The sequence below is a fragment of the Perca fluviatilis genome, chromosome 2 (assembly GCF_010015445.1).
Source record: "Perca fluviatilis chromosome 2, GENO_Pfluv_1.0, whole genome shotgun sequence".
In the NCBI taxonomy this organism is placed as follows: Eukaryota; Metazoa; Chordata; class Actinopteri; order Perciformes; family Percidae; genus Perca; species Perca fluviatilis.
This window is the reverse complement of record NC_053113.1, coordinates 17374817-17394872: the sequence shown is the minus strand read 5'-3', so window position 1 is coordinate 17394872 and position 20056 is coordinate 17374817. Positions and strand designations below refer to the sequence as shown.

General features: G+C 40.6%; 1 protein-coding gene across 4 annotated transcripts in view; it reads right to left on the bottom strand.

Moving 5' to 3' along the window:
* Positions 1-20056, bottom strand: part of LOC120574642 (unconventional myosin-Ic-like) — a 66505-nt gene that overhangs the window by 15827 nt on the left and 30622 nt on the right. For 3 of the 4 annotated variants that reach the window (XM_039825007.1, XM_039825010.1, XM_039825009.1), the window contains 14 exons: positions 13160-13315; positions 12080-12195; positions 10445-10643; positions 9334-9414; positions 8725-8976; positions 7041-7139; positions 6103-6213; positions 5105-5176; positions 4609-4728; positions 4045-4118; positions 3071-3176; positions 1831-1911; positions 1136-1227; positions 875-969 (listed from right to left, as the gene is read on the bottom strand). In XM_039825007.1, coding sequence (XP_039680941.1) covers positions 875-969; positions 1136-1227; positions 1831-1911; positions 3071-3176; positions 4045-4118; positions 4609-4728; positions 5105-5176; positions 6103-6213; positions 7041-7139; positions 8725-8976; positions 9334-9414; positions 10445-10643; positions 12080-12195; positions 13160-13315 — 1654 coding nt within the window. The remainder of the gene's footprint in view (positions 1-874; positions 970-1135; positions 1228-1830; positions 1912-3070; positions 3177-4044; positions 4119-4608; positions 4729-5104; positions 5177-6102; positions 6214-7040; positions 7140-8724; positions 8977-9333; positions 9415-10444; positions 10644-12079; positions 12196-13159; positions 13316-20056) is intronic. The other variant, XM_039825008.1, reaches the window with a different exon arrangement.

Genomic DNA, 20056 nt, shown 5'->3' with positions numbered 1-20056 from the left:
AAAGTGACGGGGGTTAGCCCTGGAGTTAGTGACAACTTCGGCCCAGGATCACAAACTTAATGCGGACTGACCTTTAAGGTGGACCAGCTATTCTCATGTTAGTGACAGGCTGCTCCATTGAGTTTTGCTCAGATTTGTATGCAATTACAGTTATATACCTTACACCCCAGTGAAATGCCAGGATGGTAAGAAGGTATGAAAAAATAGATACTGCCCAAGACTAGGACTAACCAATGAGTGTGTGCAAACTTGAGTGTCTACTTGCCCAAATCCAACTGAACAGGACAGAGCTGCTATTGTTACTCTAAACTCTGATGTAGACACATCCAGGACTGGCTTCCACTCAGTGGGGAGATACTACCCAGTGGGCAGTTTTGTCTTAATTTAACCTGTAACCCCACACAGTAATGTAGTCTGAAACTCAGAGCAGCAGACTGGTGAGTATAACATGACTACGCTGAAAATTTACAATACATAATGCTGAATTAATCATGTGAAGTATTAGAGTGCAGGTTACTCTCACCAGGTCTTCATTAGCAATCATTAGTTTTTATCTAACTCCCTTCATATTGTGACAAAGGTATACAGGTTGTTTTGGATTGAAGAGGCGTTTTATTTAACCAGTGGTATTGGTTTTTAGTACTGGAATTGAGTTTTGCATGCTTGACCTCCATGCCAAATTCACCACAACACCAAACATCCGAGGACTTGAGGTCACACTGGATGTTGCTGCTATGCTTCATCTGCTTGTTTATAGTTACAAATTGAAGAGTGATAATTTCAATATGGACAATGTTTACAGCAGCGCACAGACACACGCACATGCGTGCACAGACACACGCACACACACACACACACGCACACGCACACACACCGTTGACATTGTAGTTGACTTCTCCAGCGTAATGCAGCAGTCTGAATTCATCACGGCCCATTACCTTCCGGGTCTTTGCATCAGCCAGCTTGTGACTGCAGGGAAACGCACACACACACACAATATCAAAGTAAACGGACTGGACACATATTCAATGGTTTATAGTCTGGTACCACAAGTCAGTCAACAGCTAGAAAATTCTCTGGGTGCATTTGTGGCATTGCAGTCGTTAAACAAGATAAGAATAGGAATCAAACTAACGTGACAAAGTGTGCGTGTCCTCCCACAGTGTCCTCCAGCTTCTCTAGGAAGGTGAGATCACTGGCGTCTCCGGGTCTCAGACACTCCTCATCCTATGATAGGAGGACAAAAAGAGCAGCAATCAGCCATTTTCTTACAAAAGCAAAAAATCTGTATTGCAGTCCCCGTATCCTTTACATCACCTTGAAAATAAAAAGGTATGGTGTATGTATTCAGAGTTTACAGAAATCAGTGCTTCGGATCAAATCAATTTATTTAAATTTATAAAGCAGATGATACCAGTTTTTGCTTCTCAATGTTGAACATTTTGGGAAATACACTTATTCACTTTCTTGCTGAGAGTTGGATAAGAAGACCTGAACCTCTAAAGCTCAGTAATCAATGCGTTGTATCTTTTTTGTTTATTTCTATTTTTTCATGTGCAACAAATCTCCAATGTACAGCATCACAGCATTTATAGCTATTGCTAATTTTCAATGCCCATCCCTATATGTTTAATCAAAAACCAGCGTGAAAAAATGACAAGATGTTATTTTACGGGTGTAAAGTGTTGGAAGATGTTGAACCATTACTTTTATGTGACATCGTATTAAGTTCTTTGGGTAGTTTATATTTTTGGCATTTTGAAATGCAATCTTAGTTTCAAACGCTGTGAAACCTTTGAAGCAGTCACAGAGCGCAGCGAGTCTCCTCACCAGAATGGAGATGATGCCTTTGAACTTCTCCTCCACCAGGTCACAGATGATTTTGTTATTGAAGTACTGCACCGGCTCCCACTGCAAAGACACAAGCAATATGTAATAAGAATGAAATTGTTTTTTGAAGAGCCACGGCCAGCTGCTTTTCTCACCATCCAAACTTTGAGGTCCAAAAAACCCAACCTTTTGGGACATAAATCTTGGCCAATACAAAAGTCTAAACCTGACACAATTACAACCGTTCTAAGATATTTAATGACCATAAAGCCAATCATCTGCAGAATCCCAGGAATCCTGGCACACAGACATGCTGCTCACCCACTTATATGTGGACACACACACAAACACAGAGCTACACATGCTGAGTGCAGCAGTGTTAAGTTATGTTTGCACTGAACAGCCACAACATTTCCACAGAGATGACAGAGAGTGCGGCCCACGGTCCTGATGTCAGATGATAATGGGCTCTTTGAGAGGTGAGTCCAAGTTTCTCCCACAACCTGCTCTCTGACCACCAGTGCATTTATATTAGACTAAACACAAGAGGCTCTTGTTCCAAAGAAGCAAAGCAAAACGATATAAACGCAGTGATAGAAATGGGGCAAAGACAAAAGGAAGCGAGTGAAGAGAAAATTCAAGACGGGGATCTTGAATTAGATATAATCTTTCAATGCAGACCTCTTTTGACATGTAATTTTCTTAAGAGGTATCATTTAAGACTTTAACTGTAAATAAATCAAATACACCATAACTCTAAAAAACAAAAAAACAAAGAACAGAGTTAATTTCTAATGGGACAGCATCTTCTAAAAAAATGTGCACTTACTGTAAATCACTTTAAGTAAAAGCGTCAGTGAAACAGTAGAGTGATAAATTAAATTACCAATTTCACATTGAAAAACACAACTGCAACCACAATCACATTAGGAGCTCTTTGTGAAGCCTAAACCCTGGCTGTGGGAGGAGAAAGGGGCTCATAATGGATAGTGAAAACTAAATTTCTAAACAGCATCAAAGACGTGCACAGAGACTAATAGGACTGGAGGAATGAAGTCAAAATAAAATCAAGAGAGCTGGTGAAGGTGGATCCCAAGGAAAATAGAAGACCTTTCCACATAAATCCATATACAGATTATTCCAAGTGTAAATGCAGCTATGGTGCATGAACATCTGGAATAAACAATGTACGTGGGTGGGGGGTGAGGACACTGAGGGAGAGAAGAAAATGATGTCTGACCGTGATGCCTTCAGCCTCGTACTCCTCCTGCTCTGACTTTAGGGTGAGCTCAATGAAGAGCTGCTGCAGCTTCTCGTTACAGTAGTTGATGCAGAACTGCTCAAAGCTGCAAAACACAACGATACACACAATTCTTATCAATTCATATTATTTTGGTAGTGGGTGACTAATACTACCCACATACAGTGGTCTTATCATAATACATACTATATTTACAAATATGGGTTACAAAAACACTGCGTAGGTTAAGGTCTGTTAATTTTTTGACCTTAGATATAGTGGTTTGACACAATTCCTTGCACAAGGTCCACTTGCTGGGAATGTCTTGAGCTTTGTGGGTGTGGGTTAGTTTTTGTGTGTGTTTTTTGTTCTATTACTTTCAGGTTTCAAAGGATATGTATGTAAAATAAACAGAATTAAAAGCCCCCTATTGTAAAAAGTGCAATTTCCATCTCTTGTTTGATTATAAAGCAGGTCGAGGTGCTATATAAATAGTATGAAAGTATCAAAATGCTCAATCCACAGAGAAATCCACACAGCCCTTATTCATAAACAAGCTGTCAGTACTTCTGTACGGTTGTGATGTCACAACTATACTATATGTAGGTAGAAAGTGCTGCTACAGTGCCATTACATCGTAACTTCATTGCCTGCCTGCACTGATGGTGCAGAGACTCCGGGAGCACAGATGCAGAATACTGAGAAATGCTGACCAATCACAGCAGGCAGGGCTTTTTCGGGAGGGGGGCTTAAAAGGATATATACGTATATATACACACACATTCAGAGAGACAGAATGTGAAAAATAATGTTTTTTAAATATTAAAGCATGTAAACATGTTCTAGTAGGAACCCAAAATAAAAGTATGAACCTAAAAATGAGCATAGAATGGGACCTTTAAGTCTAAAATGTTTTTCACTTTTAAATAGCTAAAGTTTAAATTTAGCATTAACAAAAATCATTAATACTGTACCTGTTGTGCTGGAAGACCTCAAAGCCATAGATGTCCAGCAGGCCAATGACCGAGTAATTCTTGTGGGAGTCATCCTGTAAGAGAATCAGAACAAATGACATCTTCATATGGATTTGAAAGAGAAAACTCTACTTAAAAACACAAAGCCTTTAAATAAAACTTAAAAATCTGCATTTCAAATTGAATAAAATGTGCATTGAAGTAAAATTATAATGTCACTATAGGTTTTGCACATTGACCGATTTTCAAAAGCTGTATTTAGAAAAGAATTTATATTGTGAATACTATTATAGAGTCAGTATATTTGTCTAAACCTGTACGGTAATAACTAAACCCTAAACAAGATTAAGATATTGTTGATATTATACTGTATAATATTGAGGTATGTTCACCTTGTGGAAATGTCCACAAGATGGAGCTGTGCTGTAATAAAATGAAGGGAAGACAACATGCTCTGCACTACTGTGGTGGATAGTGTTTGGGTTTAGTTTGAGAAAAACAGCATGATGAAGTAAAAATGTATCAAAACATTACATCAATGGTCACTGGAGTGTGTGTGTGTACCGTGTATGTCAGAGAAGCATTGATCTTGTTAACCAGCCAGGTGAAGGTGCGTCCATACACCGCCTTGGATAAAGCATCCCGAGCTGATGACGCTTGCTCTAGGTTCAGCGGGCTCATCAGCTGATGAACACACACACACACACACACACACACACACACACACACACACACACACACACACACACACACACACACACACACACACACACACACACACACACACACACACACACACACACACACACACAACACACACACACACACACACACACACACACACACACACACACACACACACACACAGGAAGAAGAGAGACCGAGTAGAGATAGGCAAAGACCGACAATAACAGAGTTACACAGAGTTCAGCAGGGACAGTCAGACAAGTTACAATATAATTACACTGGACCAGACCAGACATTACACAGACAGGAAAGCTTTGTATACAAATGCCTATCACACACTCGCGCTACAATGAGAATGTGTATCTAAACCTACCTCCTCTCCCTTGGCAATTATCTTCTTGTGTGTGAGTGCCTCTGTCAGCACTGCCCCATTCACTCCTAACAACTGGAAAAGCACAACAACATTAGCACGCTGCACCGCAAACGTCAAATAAATGATGTTGTCATGTAAACAGACAGAGGTCATGCGGCTCAGCAGCAGTGACATCCTGTGTATGGCATTTCTTGATTATGTCTCATGAAGTATAATTGGAAAATTGAGCCGGGAAGTGTAAGAAAAGTGTTTTATCTAAAGTACGAGCCACATTTCTGAAACAGTGTGCAGACTATTTAGATGAATAAGTCTTTACCAGTATTTGTTGGATATTTAGATATGTAAATTCTAAAGAAAGTATGTGGCTGAGGCTTATCCATTGCCCTATGAATCATAATTCAGGTACAAGCCTGTATTTCCTAAGCGTTTAACTGGCCAAAAGGCTGGCTCCAGAGGTGTCCCAACCGGTTAGGAGTTACTAGGAGAAGGTGTTTAGGCATAAACAAGGACTATAAATAATTCTTTTAAAGATCATTTTGACAAAAAAAATATATGATTTTTGTGACCAACAACTTCTGCAGTTATAAATCAAACTTCACTGTAAAAATGCCTCAGATATTGTCCATGACTTAAAACTTTTATTTAACCATAAATTGCGTTCCCCTGAATGTCACCTGCTTAATAAAATAAAAGGATGACTTGGAATAATTTATGCAGCTGCATCAAAATACCTACTATTTCCATTTGTACATATATTTATTTTGAAGCCACATTTTATAAGGCTTACCAATGTTAACTTACAGCCTCTTATGTAAATGGAAAATTATATATATATATATATATATATATATATATATATATATATTTTTTTTTTTTTTTTTTAACTGTATTTGGGTCATAGATGCTTGATAAATACGGGCCCAGGCCTTTCAAAATCTCCCCATCTCCCCACTGGCCTATTAAGAGTGTTTATGAGCCTGCTCAATGCAGCATCTTACCCTGGCCAGGTACTTTATCTGCGTGTCAGAAGTGATGCAGACATTGCCTTCTTCCCCGCCGTACTGCACATTCCCCAGGTGGAGCACACTGGCAATTATGTTCAACAACTCCTACACAGAGAAAACACAGACGAGGAGGGGTAGGGAAATTAAGGAGCAGAAAGAATATGGGAATTAAAATGATGGATTAACTGTAACAAACATGTGTGGAGAGAGAAGGACAGAGAGAAGAAAGGTAAAGAGATGACAGGCACGATGCAGCACAATAAGATTATACAGATCTTAAGTTACTGCCAAGGCTATCTTTATGACCGACTTGGCAGATAAGAGTGGCTTTGATTAAAATAAGGTCAAGAATTGAACAGGATAGGAATGTAGCAATGTGCTCATAAAATATCATACTAGAGCTGTACACCTGCTCTCCACTGTATATAAGCAGTGTGAGATCTTAAAAGCTTTGAAAGCAAGCCCAGACTCATGAGCATGTAGGAAGACTCCCACACAGAGCACAATATAAATCACAGCCACACACAAAGCTAACACTTTAAAATACAAACATCCAGTGTAAATCTAAAACAGAAACAGTCTCAGACCCCTCAGGCTCATGGAGTACTTTACTCTTCAAAGTAAAAACCTGTGGTGTATAGCCAGCAACACACATAGTGGGGGTTGTAATGTTTGTTAAAGTTTGTCTGGGGGTAAACCTCAACTTTTGTAGTTTCAAGAATTTAGTAGTTGTAAAATAAGTGAGAATGCCAAATTATTCTGTGTATAAGCTTCATACTGCCTTTTGAAATTTCAGGGGAAAAGGTCATAGCTTCAACCTGCAGTCTACTTCGGGGTAACTGAGACAGCTGCTAAAAGTTTCTAAAGTTTACACTTCACACACAGCTTAAGGTGACAAAACAAAAATGACACAGATTGGACTTGGTCCTTACCTCCACATCGTCCTCGTTGAAGCCAATCACAGTCAAGGCTTTCCTCACCGTCTTCCAATCACTGCGATCGTTGATGGAGCTCACTTTGGGACAGTTACCCTTTGGAACACGAACACACACACACGAACACACACACACGAACACACACACACGAACACACACACACACACACACTTAATTCCTAGTAAAGTTATAAACATGTCCAGCAAAATCCACGAAGTAGGTGATGGTGTAAATAGATGTTACATGTAAAGTAAACACCTTTTTATATTTGATGTAAACACTTAGTTATATGTGATGTAAACACCTATTTACACAACACACACATTAGGTGTTTTTGCTCAGTACCTGTTTGTGTGTGTGTGTTCATCGAGGGGAGTTTTCAGCCTGTGCCTTAAGGCAGATTTCCCCCCTGAGGAAAGCTCCTCTATCTGCACTGAGAATCCCTGACTAAGAGCCTATTAACCAGAACTCCCACTGGGACACACACACACACGGTACAGCCCAATGGCTTATGACAGGATAAAGAGAGAGAGTGCAAGAGTGAGAAAAATATTTGCTGCAACTTCGCTGCAGTATTTACAGATGATTTATATTCACCTACAGGTTTCTCTACAGGGCCAACGGTGTGGCTGGTCAATGACTCCATTGAGACTTAACTATGAATTGGTTTTGTTGCAGATGTATGAACAATTAAAGAAAAAAAAAAAAACTTATATATACTTATACTTACATATATAATGTACATTAAAATAAACTACATTAAATGCACAATATGTAATTGTCTGCCTTTATGGGTCTCTCAATCAAAACAATAGCAAAAGACGGAGTCTGGTGACAGTGAAGTAGCGTGGGATCGTGGGAGTTGTTGTCGTCACAACCACTGTGGTCATTGCAGTCAGCTTCTCTCGGTTATTTTTAGTGTTTATCGTCCAAGAGGTTTTTACCGGGAGCTGAATTATCCGCAGAGTTTTCCTCCTCTACAAAAAAAACAGATAAAAATCTGTGTTTCTCCGACACTGTTCGGTGAATAGAGGATGTCTCGTAGGGGCTGCGAGCCGGGCTGCCGCTAACGTTTGCTCAGCTTGTTTCTCTGATAACGTAAGATCCGATGACTAAAATCCTTCATCTGGTTATAATATATGGTTAAAAACAACTAAGATCAACAACCAATAGACAGCTTCTGACCGACAACCACAACACGACGCATGGGATATGACACCACTGACAGGCGACCAAATGTAATGGGACTGATACCTTGATTAAAACTACGGATTTCTCTCGGTTGAACATTGCTGGAAAAATTTGTGAAAATGTTCACAACTCAACAAAATATATATAACATAGGTCTAGTCGTTTCTAGACATTTTAATGCGCAAAAAATGACATATTATACCTTTAAATCATCGTAGCTAACATCTACCTTGAAGTTTTTATGGACGCAGGCTTGTACCTTCCAACTTTTTATCAATGAAGTAGATCTTTTGTAAAGCAGTTCTTAGTCATTTGTACAAATGATTTAACAGGGGGAGTTTCATGTCCATTCAAGCCACAGAAGTGCTTCAACTGTGAGTCATGTAACATTGTCCATGGGAAAAACAAATAGGACTTTTACTTCCACAACCATGAGCTTCCGAAATAGCTCCTGCAACTTTGCAACTCTATACAAGTACCATATACTTACTTTGACCAGGTACTGGTACTGCTGAGGGTTCCTCTCCAGGCCCAGGGCTCTCAGCAGGTCCTCCTCCCCTCCCTCGATCAGCTGATAGAAAATGTGGAAGTTCCTCTCCCCGTGGTTCTGGTGGACCACACGGGACTTCTCCAGCAGGTAGTTAATGATGTGGCCTCCAACTGGGGCACCCTGCCGACGGGATAAAGGCCAGGGAGGAAGGGGGGAGGAAGGGTAAGAGGAGGAGAGGGTAAGGCTGGGGTACTGAGGTGTTATGTAGGGTTGATACAACATGCAGGTCGACAGGGGTTTTGTAGTCCATAACATATTTTGTGTACCCACAAAAAAGGGATTCAGGAGGGAGGAATGATGTGAATAATTACACAAAATAAAAAATAAAAAATCATATGCAGAGATTCTATGCAAAAATACAGGGACAGAAACAAAAGTATATTTACATTGGTATTATTACCATGAAAACCACAATTAACCAAATTAAGTTTGGTTTTCAATATTTTGAGGTAACAATATGTTTGGCTCTTGCAACATTCTGCTTTCCTATGAAGATGACATGACATGTAGTGTTAGTGTAGCCAGTGTAAATCAGACTGTCCTACTCACCTTAAAATCAAACTGAATGTCCATGTACTTGCCAAAGCGGCTTGAGTTGTCGTTACGCAAGGTCTTGGCATTGCCAAAGGCCTGGAGAGAGGGATAGAGGATAGAGTAGGATGAAGAAAAGAGAGGAGTGTTGATTGACAGATTAAGGGGTAGAGAGATAACAGGGAACAGAGAGAAAAAGTGTGATAAAGACAGGATGGCAGATGAGGAAGTAGCAGTGAAATAAAGAGAAAACCACAGACATTAGATTCCCTGCTGTGTTTGTCTGGAACAGAAGCAAAGAATACAGGCCATAGTGTACTGTACACTCACACACTTATACACATCTGGAAAGCATCTGGCAAAGACATGCCAGACATCTAAACAAGTGCTTCCGCGCCTCTGTATTGCCTTGATTCTCCAAAAACACTGGCTTTTAACTAAACGCAGAATCACTCTATACTTTACAGTTTCACATTCATTTCCAAAAAATATTTCAAGTATATGTGTAAGCAAGAAATGTATTGGAGTATCAAAAAAGATGTGTTTGCAAGTGTTCAATCAATGTGGACTTTTGAAAACACATTGCAGTATGAATATGGAATACATGTATGATAATTTAGTCAAACAAAACTGAGCACTTCTCAAAATCATACAAAACTTTCACAGTTTTAGCGTTGCTCATGTCGGGTTGGAAACATTTAGACGGTGGGACATTTAAAAGTTACAATTAAAGTCCAGGATAATCAAATAAACTGCACAGTGGAGTTGAAAAATACTGACTGCAAGCTCCACAATTTTCCCCAACTGAGCCAACAATACTAAAACACTTCATATTTGGCAGAAGAAAAAAAAGAAAAACAAAAAAACACTGGTTATTAACTGGATTGTCCTTTTCTTTGACTCCTGTGGGCCACTGTACACTTAGACTAACTGTTGGCAAGTGAAAGCACATCAATGCCTCTTTATTAAACAGGTTATTGAGTGGCTGCTGGGTATACTGCTCTAAAAAAAGATAACACTCGATAGAGAATAACAACATTAGACAGATTTCAAACCACAAATCCAATATGCTGAACAGCTTCGCTCTCGGTGTGGTACCACAGATTAATATAGTGCCGTGGCATCTCACCTCCAGCACAGGGTTGGACTGCAGCAGGCGGTCTTTGATGGTCTGCACCTGCTCGCTGGCTGGACAGGTGAAGGCGTAATACTGCAGGATCTTCTTTGACGCCTCCGTCTTCCCGGCGCCGCTCTCCCCAGAGATCAGGATGCACTGGTCCCTCCTCTCGGTCCTCATGGAGCGGTACGAGTTGTCTGCCACTGCATAGCTGGAGGAGTGGAAGGAGAGACAGGATCAGGCAGATGTATAGCAGGATGTTGAGAAGAGTTCAGAAAACTGAACAACAAACAGGCCTCAGGCTCCAAACGGGGAAACACAAAGAAACATTTGGTGTACAAAATATTTTACAGTGGGTACAGAAAAGCCAATAACAGTTAACTAGTTATCACATAATTAAAGAAAAGAAAATAAACCATTACATATTGAGTTTATGCTTAACATTTCTAAACTGAACTGAATGAATGGGTAAAATAGAAATGTAAATTTACACAATCTACAGTGTGCCAACAAAACAACAAAATCTCTTGGAAAACTTGAATCTGAATGTAAACAAATGATAGCATATCATAGTGTGTGTGAACATTGAAAGACACCAGTATGAACCATGAAGTCCAGAGTGGAGCAAACCTGTTTTAGTTACAGTATCATTTGTCAGCTCTGTTGCTGTTATCAGCACTGCTATGTTGTTTCAGCCTGACACATCTCTGACACCAGACTAATAGCTGGAAGATAAAATCACCAGTTTGGCCATAGCTGCATCATGTACTCTATGTGTGTACTGTATGTGTGTGATATTAGGGAGGGCTGGGGGGGGGGTCAGGCTCAGGTCAGAGGAATTCCCTCTCAAGGGAGGAAATCTCTTGCCTGGTACCATCATTTGCTTACTTACTCTTTCCACCTCTCCCTCCCGTTTTCTCTCTCAAACCCTCCACCGCTACTTGCCAAAGCACATCTTTCTTTCCACTCAGAGGGAGAGAAAACATTCGGCCCTATGCGCTAAGTGCCGAAGTAAAGAGAGAGAAAAAAACACCAGTGGTGAGAGCAGAGAGAAAGAGCTAGTGAGAGATTCTGAAATGATTTCGATGATGCCACTTCAAGTCTCCATAATGCAGTCGATTGTTTTGTAGCTGACCTATGGGGTCCGGGAGGATTAAACAGGGAATTCCCTGACCATTCCTGTGGCATGCCATGATGTCTTGCAAACAGTCGGAGACCATGAGAGCATTACGTAGCTGGTTGACTAAGTGAGAGTGGCGCTTAGGGCAAAAATTAATGTGCACTCTAAACATACACACTGTGACAACATTTAGAAAGCAGGTGCAACACATTTTATGTCATCCTCGGGTAAAAAAAAAAAAAAAAGCTTAAAAAAGCATCAACAGGCTCCTTCTATTAGTGTTGGAGCCGTAAACATGCTGTCTACTATGAATGATGCAGTCAATCGGGGGAAAAAAATGTGTTTCACCTGTAATGGCAAAGAAGTGCAATAAATCATTCCATTCATGACAGACTGTTTTAATGATTGAATGATTATTTGCTGAAACCAGCTTCTCTCCATTTGATTTCAGTGTGTCTTTCCTAACTTTTTGTGTGCGTTCCTTTGTGAGTTGAATGCCGTAAGGTGTGCAGAGGTCGTGTACTCACATGTGTGGTGAGACCTCGTAGAAGTTGACTCCACGGTATCGCTCCATGTGGTTCTTGGTGTAGATCTCCAGGTCTTTGTATGGGTTAACTGACACTAGCACTGAACCAATGTATGTCTGATGGAGAGGGAACATACAGTCACACTACATTCATATGACAAATACTCTATCACCCTTCGACAGGTCCACATTAGCTGTGTCAGTGTGGGTGTGTTCAATTCAAGCATGATGAGTGTATTTAATTCAAGATTTACCCCTGTACTTTGTTGAGTAATTCTGCAGTAAAACAATTCAAATTGAGGTAAGACCAAACAGCTGTCTGCATCATCCACAGGTCTTGGCCTTCTTCCAAGTTAAACATACAGTATAATCCTAATCGACTACAGGAAACCATCCCAAAGGCCAATGTTAGAATGGTCTGAGGAGAGGCTTATAGGCCATTCTGTCATCTATTTTGAATAAAGTCTCCAAATCTCTCACCAGGTAAGGCAGTACTTGTACTTGATTTCTTTTTTTTTACTCTGGTCCTCTCTAAATGTTGCAATGTGCAGCAAACTGAACCATGTATGCAAATGAAATAAGTTAGATTTTTCACTGTGACTGGGACTAGGCAAAGAAAACAAACTGTAGGTGGCAAATTGTCCCTGTGTCCACATCAGTGTAATCCAGACACACGTCTGTGGATTAAATGATATTGACCACTTTTGTCTCCGTTTCTGATATTTTGTTAAACAAGTTAAATATGACACTTTACCATAAAATGCAGAAACACTGGCACATAGGTCGGCCACTAAGTAAAAATAATTACAGTAGAAAAATGTAAAAAGATAAGATATGTTGGGGGAACTTTAGAAATTCTGTCCGTGACAGGTCCATTTTACAAATGTACAACATTCTGCTCATTATACATCTTGGTCGCAATTCTTTAATAACCAAATTTAATGAAATCTGTATTAATGTGTTTATTTTATGTACTTAGTATCTCATACCAATATCAACCTGGAAATTAGAATTGGTCAGGCTCTACAGTAATACAAACACATGCAGTTAAAGCCCCACCCTCCTCACTACACCCACTCACATAGATGAGGTTCTCTTTGAAGCGTTTGCGCAGGTTCTCTATGAAGGCGGCCTCGCTGGTGAAGTTCTCCAGCAGGACAAAGTCCTGCACGCCCACCCGGTCTCTGGCTGTCAGGGCCGACTCCATCATAGCCCGCACCCCGTCACTCGCCACCACCTAGAGGAGGACAAGCAGGGAGTAGGTGGGGTTAGTGACTGAACGTAACAACATAAGTTAACCTATGTGGTGTAACACTTCATCAGTCAAACTCTGCTTGTCCTATGCAAGGACAAATAAGAGAAATGAAGAAGGGAGAGGGAGGGACCGAAGAACACCAAAAGCTACACATCATGCTCACATAATCCATCCTTCTTAGGGAAGAAGGAATGAGAGGACTAGAAGAAACCAGCAGTTGAAATCATGAATCAGTGCTGCACCAACTAGGAGACAGATGACTATAGGTAGGTATGAACAGTTTCTCACTGAACTGTGATTATGGAATAAGTGAAAAAAACATTTCAGGCAAATTTTAATAGTCGTCTGTCTCACCTGTGTCTGACAGGAAAGATACGCTTCTATTTTAAATCAGCCCAGCTGTCTACACAGGCCGCATAATGTTTTGCTTTTTACTCAAACTTTACTTGTGTAAACATGACCCGAACATTCTTTCTTTTCAAGTCTCTTTTCTTCTGTTTTCCGCATGTAAGAGTGATTGTCGGGGCGGCCTCTGGCTCACCCAGTGGGAGCGTTCGCCCAATGTTGGCTGACTCCCATCTCTCTCCCCCTTTCAATTCTATCCACTGTCACTTCATAATAAAAAAGGGAAAAAGCCCCCAAAAATAATCTTAAAAAAAAAAAAGAGTGATTGTGTGTTGGGCCTGAGTGCTGCCAAAACGCAGGTGGCCCACACCAAGTACTATGCCTGAAGGCATTCTGTGAAGACACAGACGGAGAACTAAGGCTGCACGGTATTGTCATAAACTCAAAGAAGAACAGCAAATCTGCACATTGGAGAAACTGTAACAAGAGAATTAATGTTTGAAAAATGACTGAAATGATTAATCAATTGTCGAAATATTTGCCGATTACTTTTCTGTCAAACGACTAATCAATTAGCGGCCTAATCATTTCAGTTCTAAATGTTGGGCCAAATTATTGGCTGTCATCATCTTTAAACCAAAGATTAGTCATTAATCATTAATAAGTCCTACCTGTACCATAAGCTCTCCTCACATCTTTTAGGTCTTAGAGAAAGTCCCCAACTTTTAACCCTACAATAGAGCACATTCAGACCAATGGCTGTTTAAAATCTAAAAGCCATTCACAGACAAAATTCATTCATTCAAACATACAAAAACATAAAAAGGAGATTTTATGTTTAGCCCCTAAGTGATCTTACTACCTCTAAAAATTAAGACAGAGCCAAACCCAGATGTGGGTGGAAAATGTATCACTTCGACCAAAGTGCCCCAACCAGGTTGCACATATCTAAAAAAATACAGCACAAATTTAGAATAACAAAACTTACATCGTTTGGCAGATCAAAACGCATGCCCAGGAAGCCGTTTTCTAAAATAGAGACTTGAGTTTTACGCATAAGATTGCGAATGTCACCCACATCCATGTTTACCATGCACTCAGTTGGACAGATCTAAAACCAACTCAACTTTGTGCTGAGGGTAGAGGCAGGGACAACCTGCGCACAGACCAACACACACACACACACACACACACACACACACACACACACACACACACACACACACACACACACACACACACACACACACACACACACACACACACACACACACACACACACACACACACACACACACAGTACAGCAGGTGTTGTTGTTAAGCAGTACAGTAGTCTTTATCTCTCAGGAGACTACAAAGAAGAGATGGTTAAAGGAGGAGAAGAGAAAGCTTGAGGGACGAGAGAACATATTAATTAGCGCAGGGTGAGACAGGAGAGAAAAATACAGAGGAGAGGTGTTCGAGAAAGAAGAGAAAAAACTTGGGGAAGAGAAGATGGTGGATGCCAGGTTATGACTCCAGTCCTGCATTTAAACCCAACTGGAAAGTTAACAATACTCCCTGAAATTCCACACAGCGGCGCCCTCAATAACACAACACCGACCGCATTCAATCACTGCAGTCTATTCACTGCAGAACACACACGTGCACAACATGTTGATCGGATTTCATTTTGTGTGCATGATGAGGTTTGATCCTGGGTTCCAAAGGGGAATCACGGTGCTACACACATGGGGAGAAGCCATGGGAAACTGGTGTGGACCTAGATCTGTGTCTGTAAGTCCACTTAAAGGAGGCAGAACTGCCACCACAGCAGGGAACAATGAACCTAATAACATTAGCCAGCACTGCAGGTTATGTTTATGCTCTTTAATTAACTAAACCACCCCTGCACTTTATCTTTACTGCCTCTCAAAGAGACGAGTGGCCTGGCTAAGTGGGAAGCTGTTAGAGCTGACTCGCCTCTCATCTTTATGATCGGATGATGACTCAAACTTTCATCTGTGCCCCACTTTTACTTCTTAATCCAGGCTGTAACAACTGCGAGCATATGTGTTAGTGTGCAATGGTCCTCACAAGGACACAACAATGGCACAAATCCAAAATGTGGACAATTTGATTTCATCTCTTTAGGTTTTACAAGGCCCTACAATATATGTGTACAATTCCAAAAAACTTTGGAATGCATTGAATCAGTGTGGTATCAATAGAGGTAGTATTTTTTTGTTCAAGTTTTAATGCAGGCATGTGTGACTTCCCGTGTCCCACATCCCATACATCCTTGTTTCTCTCACCCCTGGACGCCATGAGCTCTGGTGACCTATTGTTTCACACATCACTACAGAAAGCAATGAAACTGCAGCTGTGTGTGTGTGTGTGTGTGTGTGTGTGTGTGTGTGTGTGTGTGTGTGTGTGTGTGTGTGTGTGTGTGTGTGTGTGTGTGTGTGTGTGTGTGTGTGTGTGTGTGTGTGAACCCTGAGAGCGGAGGGAGTGTGACTCTAACATTCCTTGTTACCAGTCGCTGCAGTTCTCACCTGTCAATCAAAAAGTACAGTATGTCTAGTGTTTTTGACCTCTGTGTTTTTTCTGGGGATTTCTGTACTTCTCTGTCCAGCTATTTTTGCTATTGCTGCTAATGCTAACTACGCACTTCTTTTTCTTAATCCAAAACACACATACTGTATGAAACATGACTTCCCGTGGAGCAGAGGATTTTTTTCCTGGGAAGTAGTTACAAGACAGCGGGTGTTTAGACCAAAAGTAAAGATTCATCATCTTGGAACAGGTTAAATCACCGTTAGGTGCAGCAAAATGGACATTTACATTAAGATGTCATGGTTTATTACAAATCCCTCCAAATATTATGGCGCCGGGGAGGAAAGAAAGCAGAGCCTTATTTCCTCACCTCTCCCCTTTTCTTCCTCCTCTATACATTCTATTTCTCAGTCACTTTCCCTCCTTGTTACAGTCTCTCGCCCTCTCTCTCCATTACTTCATTGTTTCCCAATGCCGCTTTCACTGTTTGGCTTTCCTGTGTGTAGTGTCGCACACCGGCCCTCCACCCGGTCTCAGGAACACGCCAAGTACGTGCCTACCCGGTTCCTACAGTACATGTCGTCATGTTTTCCAAATCTTGTGCAGCAAACAAGGTAGCTTGGAGCCAAATTAGCAGGAGGAGACCTGAAGAGGTACAACTCTCTGCTAAGACCTCTACCTCTATTAGTGTCTGACTCGTAGGAGTTTTTGAGGGCAGGTACCAATAAACATGTAAACCAACAAACAGCAGCACGTTATTCATATCAGACGTTAAGAAGAGCAATTGGCAGATTAAGTTTTTCCAAAAACAATTATCTGCCCAGTAGAGTAGATTAGTCTAAAACAATCCTCTCTACCACACTGCCAGATCTTCCTCATTTATCTACCTCTCTCATCCATTCTTCAGCTCCACATCTTCTCACAATACAAACCACAACAACAACAAAACCCTAGAGGAATTTATACAACACTAGGAGTTCTGTATGTCAAAAAAATGTTTACCGTAGAGAGCAATTAGGGCTGGGTATCATTTTCTAATGTTACTTGGGATGGCAATATCGGTTGGTTCCCCACTTTGGCCCAGACTGAAAAATCTGTTTTGGCACAACATGTTGTGCAGACATTCATGGGTCCGAGACGATGAATCCTACGGACTTTGGTAATCCCCAGACTTTGCCTCTAGAGCCACCATAAGGTTGACACTTGTGGTTTTGAGTGAAATGGCTCAGAAATCCGTTACAGACATTCATGTTCCCGTCCCCCAGGATGAATCACAATCACTTTGATGATCCTCTGACTCTTGACATTTTAACCTCGTCACTATCAAATCAACATTACACCTGCTAAACATCACCACACTGTCACTGTGACCAACAGTCCAAAATACTATTTAAGTGTCCCTCATGCCACCAAGTATTTTTCGCCACCTATTTTAATCACTTACATCTTGAATCTCACTATATTTTTTTCTACTGTGCTCTCTCCTCCCTTTAGTAACCCCCCTTCCTCTTTCACAGGACAGATTGAACAAGCTGCGAAAGGAGGAGAAAGCAAAGGGATCTGATCATCCGGCCAGCCTGTGAACAATAGCAACCTGACATTCACGTCGCCCCGGGTGCGCTCACAGAGCTCAGATGTCACACTGTTTATGTAAACCTCATCTAACCTGCTGCTTTCACTGCGCCATACAGTGCGCATGGATGGATAATGATTTGAATTAGAAGACATAACAGCCATCTAAAACCTACATAACCAGGCTTGAAGTCGACAGTGTTTCCACTTTACTGGCTTTTTGTGTTGGGTTGTACCAGTGCTGCTGCTTTGTCATTGCTGATACCAACACTGAGCACTTAAATAGCTTGAGTCTTAAGTAGCTTTATTGAACTTTATACACACCTTTCAACAAAGAGCAAAACTTGTATGTGTTCATCACTAGCAAACATAATTAAAATATGGCTGTGGATCTTAGAGGTGTGTCACTCAACTCCACTTGTGTAAACATCATGTTTTAGTATACTTTAATTAATAGTACTGGCAAGTCTTATCTTTCTTAGGTGTCTGTAAACAATGTAAAAATTAAGCAAATTTGCTTTATTTCCAACATTTACAATAATGTTGAGCTGAAACCATTTGTTGACTAATTTATTAGTAAAGCAATATAAAATGAATCCACAACTATTATGATAAATGATGAATTCATTCATTAAAATGTCAAGAGTTACAACTTCTCAAACATGAAGATATAGTAAGCCATTTTTAGGGGAGTTGGACAAGAAATAATGATAATTTGAAGACCTCTTTTTGGACTCTGAAGAATACATTTTTCAAACTAAACAATTGGAAAAATGAACAATAGATCAATCCTTAGTTGCAGCCCTACAATAATTACTTGTTTAGATTTAAAACAATTAAAAAGGGTAGTTCAGCAATTTAGTATTGGGCATCCATAAAGTGGTGGTACTCACAAGAGACGGACTTAAGAAGGCATGGTCAAAATTGAAGCAAAGGCTTTTGACTGTTAGTCCTTAATATGGGTCATAGTCAATATAGCCTAGTGTCTTTCATTAGCCCTTCTCTGATTCTTAAACGCCCACTTCTTTCCAACTCCACACCTCGATTTGAAAATGCAAGCTTTCTGTTAAATAATTGTAAGCCTCAATCAAAGGCACAGTAGTGCTAATGAGTAAGATAGAGTGCCCCTTTAAGAATTGCACTAATCCATATACAAAGTCAATACAAAGTCTAATTTCTGACATCGGATGGGTACGTAAAATTATTTTACTTTGTATGACACACGGCCACATACAGCATGCCTGCATGCAGTATGTCTTTCTCAGACTGAAAAGGGATTTAAAGAGCTAAGAAACAAATCAGGCCCCTGAGCGCTTAAACCAACTGGAATTACATTTTTGCAAATGAGAAAGCTTCAGGTTAAATATGCAAAAAGGTCAGGTCAGGTGCAGCAGTCAGTCCTGAAAATAAACTCGCATCCAATGTCGTTCGACTACCGTTTCACATGATTTGTGAAACTATAATTGCAACCAAATGGGTGAAGCGTGTGGTTCTGATGAAGAGATGGTTAGCTAGTCGCAGAATGTTTTGCCCTTTTTCTGCATTTTTCCACTATGAATCAGTTGTCTGGCACTGATTTCCCCCTCTTCTCTCATCTGTTCTGCACTAAAGAAAGGGGCATGAAGTGAAGAAACACTGAACGTCTAGATCCATTTTTTGAGACATGAATGTGGTCCTTGTGAAATTGTAGTAAGGTCAAAATGATGCCAAGTGTGACATCAGAAGTCATGCAAGGGCTTATGGTGCCCTATTTTATTAGTCAGTCTGATTTTTATTGACATTTTAAGAACATAATAAAAAATATGTCTGACTACGTGGACGCAAGCTATATTACCAGGTGTTACAGGTGAATGCAGGTGGAACAGAAAACAGACAATATATCACACTAAAGCATTTTCCATTTTTCCACACCTGTACAGGATCCAAGCTTATTAACGTTTTGATTATGATTACCATGGAAACACCGCTCAAGGCTAAGCAGTGAGCATGTTTATTTCAATCTCAAGAGACTGTGGAGCTGCTCTGCAGAGCAGTCAGACAGGTGGGACGAGCTAGCGGAGCCTCCCTGCAGGCGGCAGAAATGAACCAGCCTACCACAGGACATGTGGGCCAAAACAAGACAACCAGCAGCTGGGAGTACTCTACATGGCATATGTGGTCACTACTTCACTGAGGACCCACCATGATTACGTGTTACTGAGCAGGTCACTACTCTGCTGCATTTTTACCAGCTGCAGGTGTTCCATTCTATAGCTTACCCTGAACTTTGAT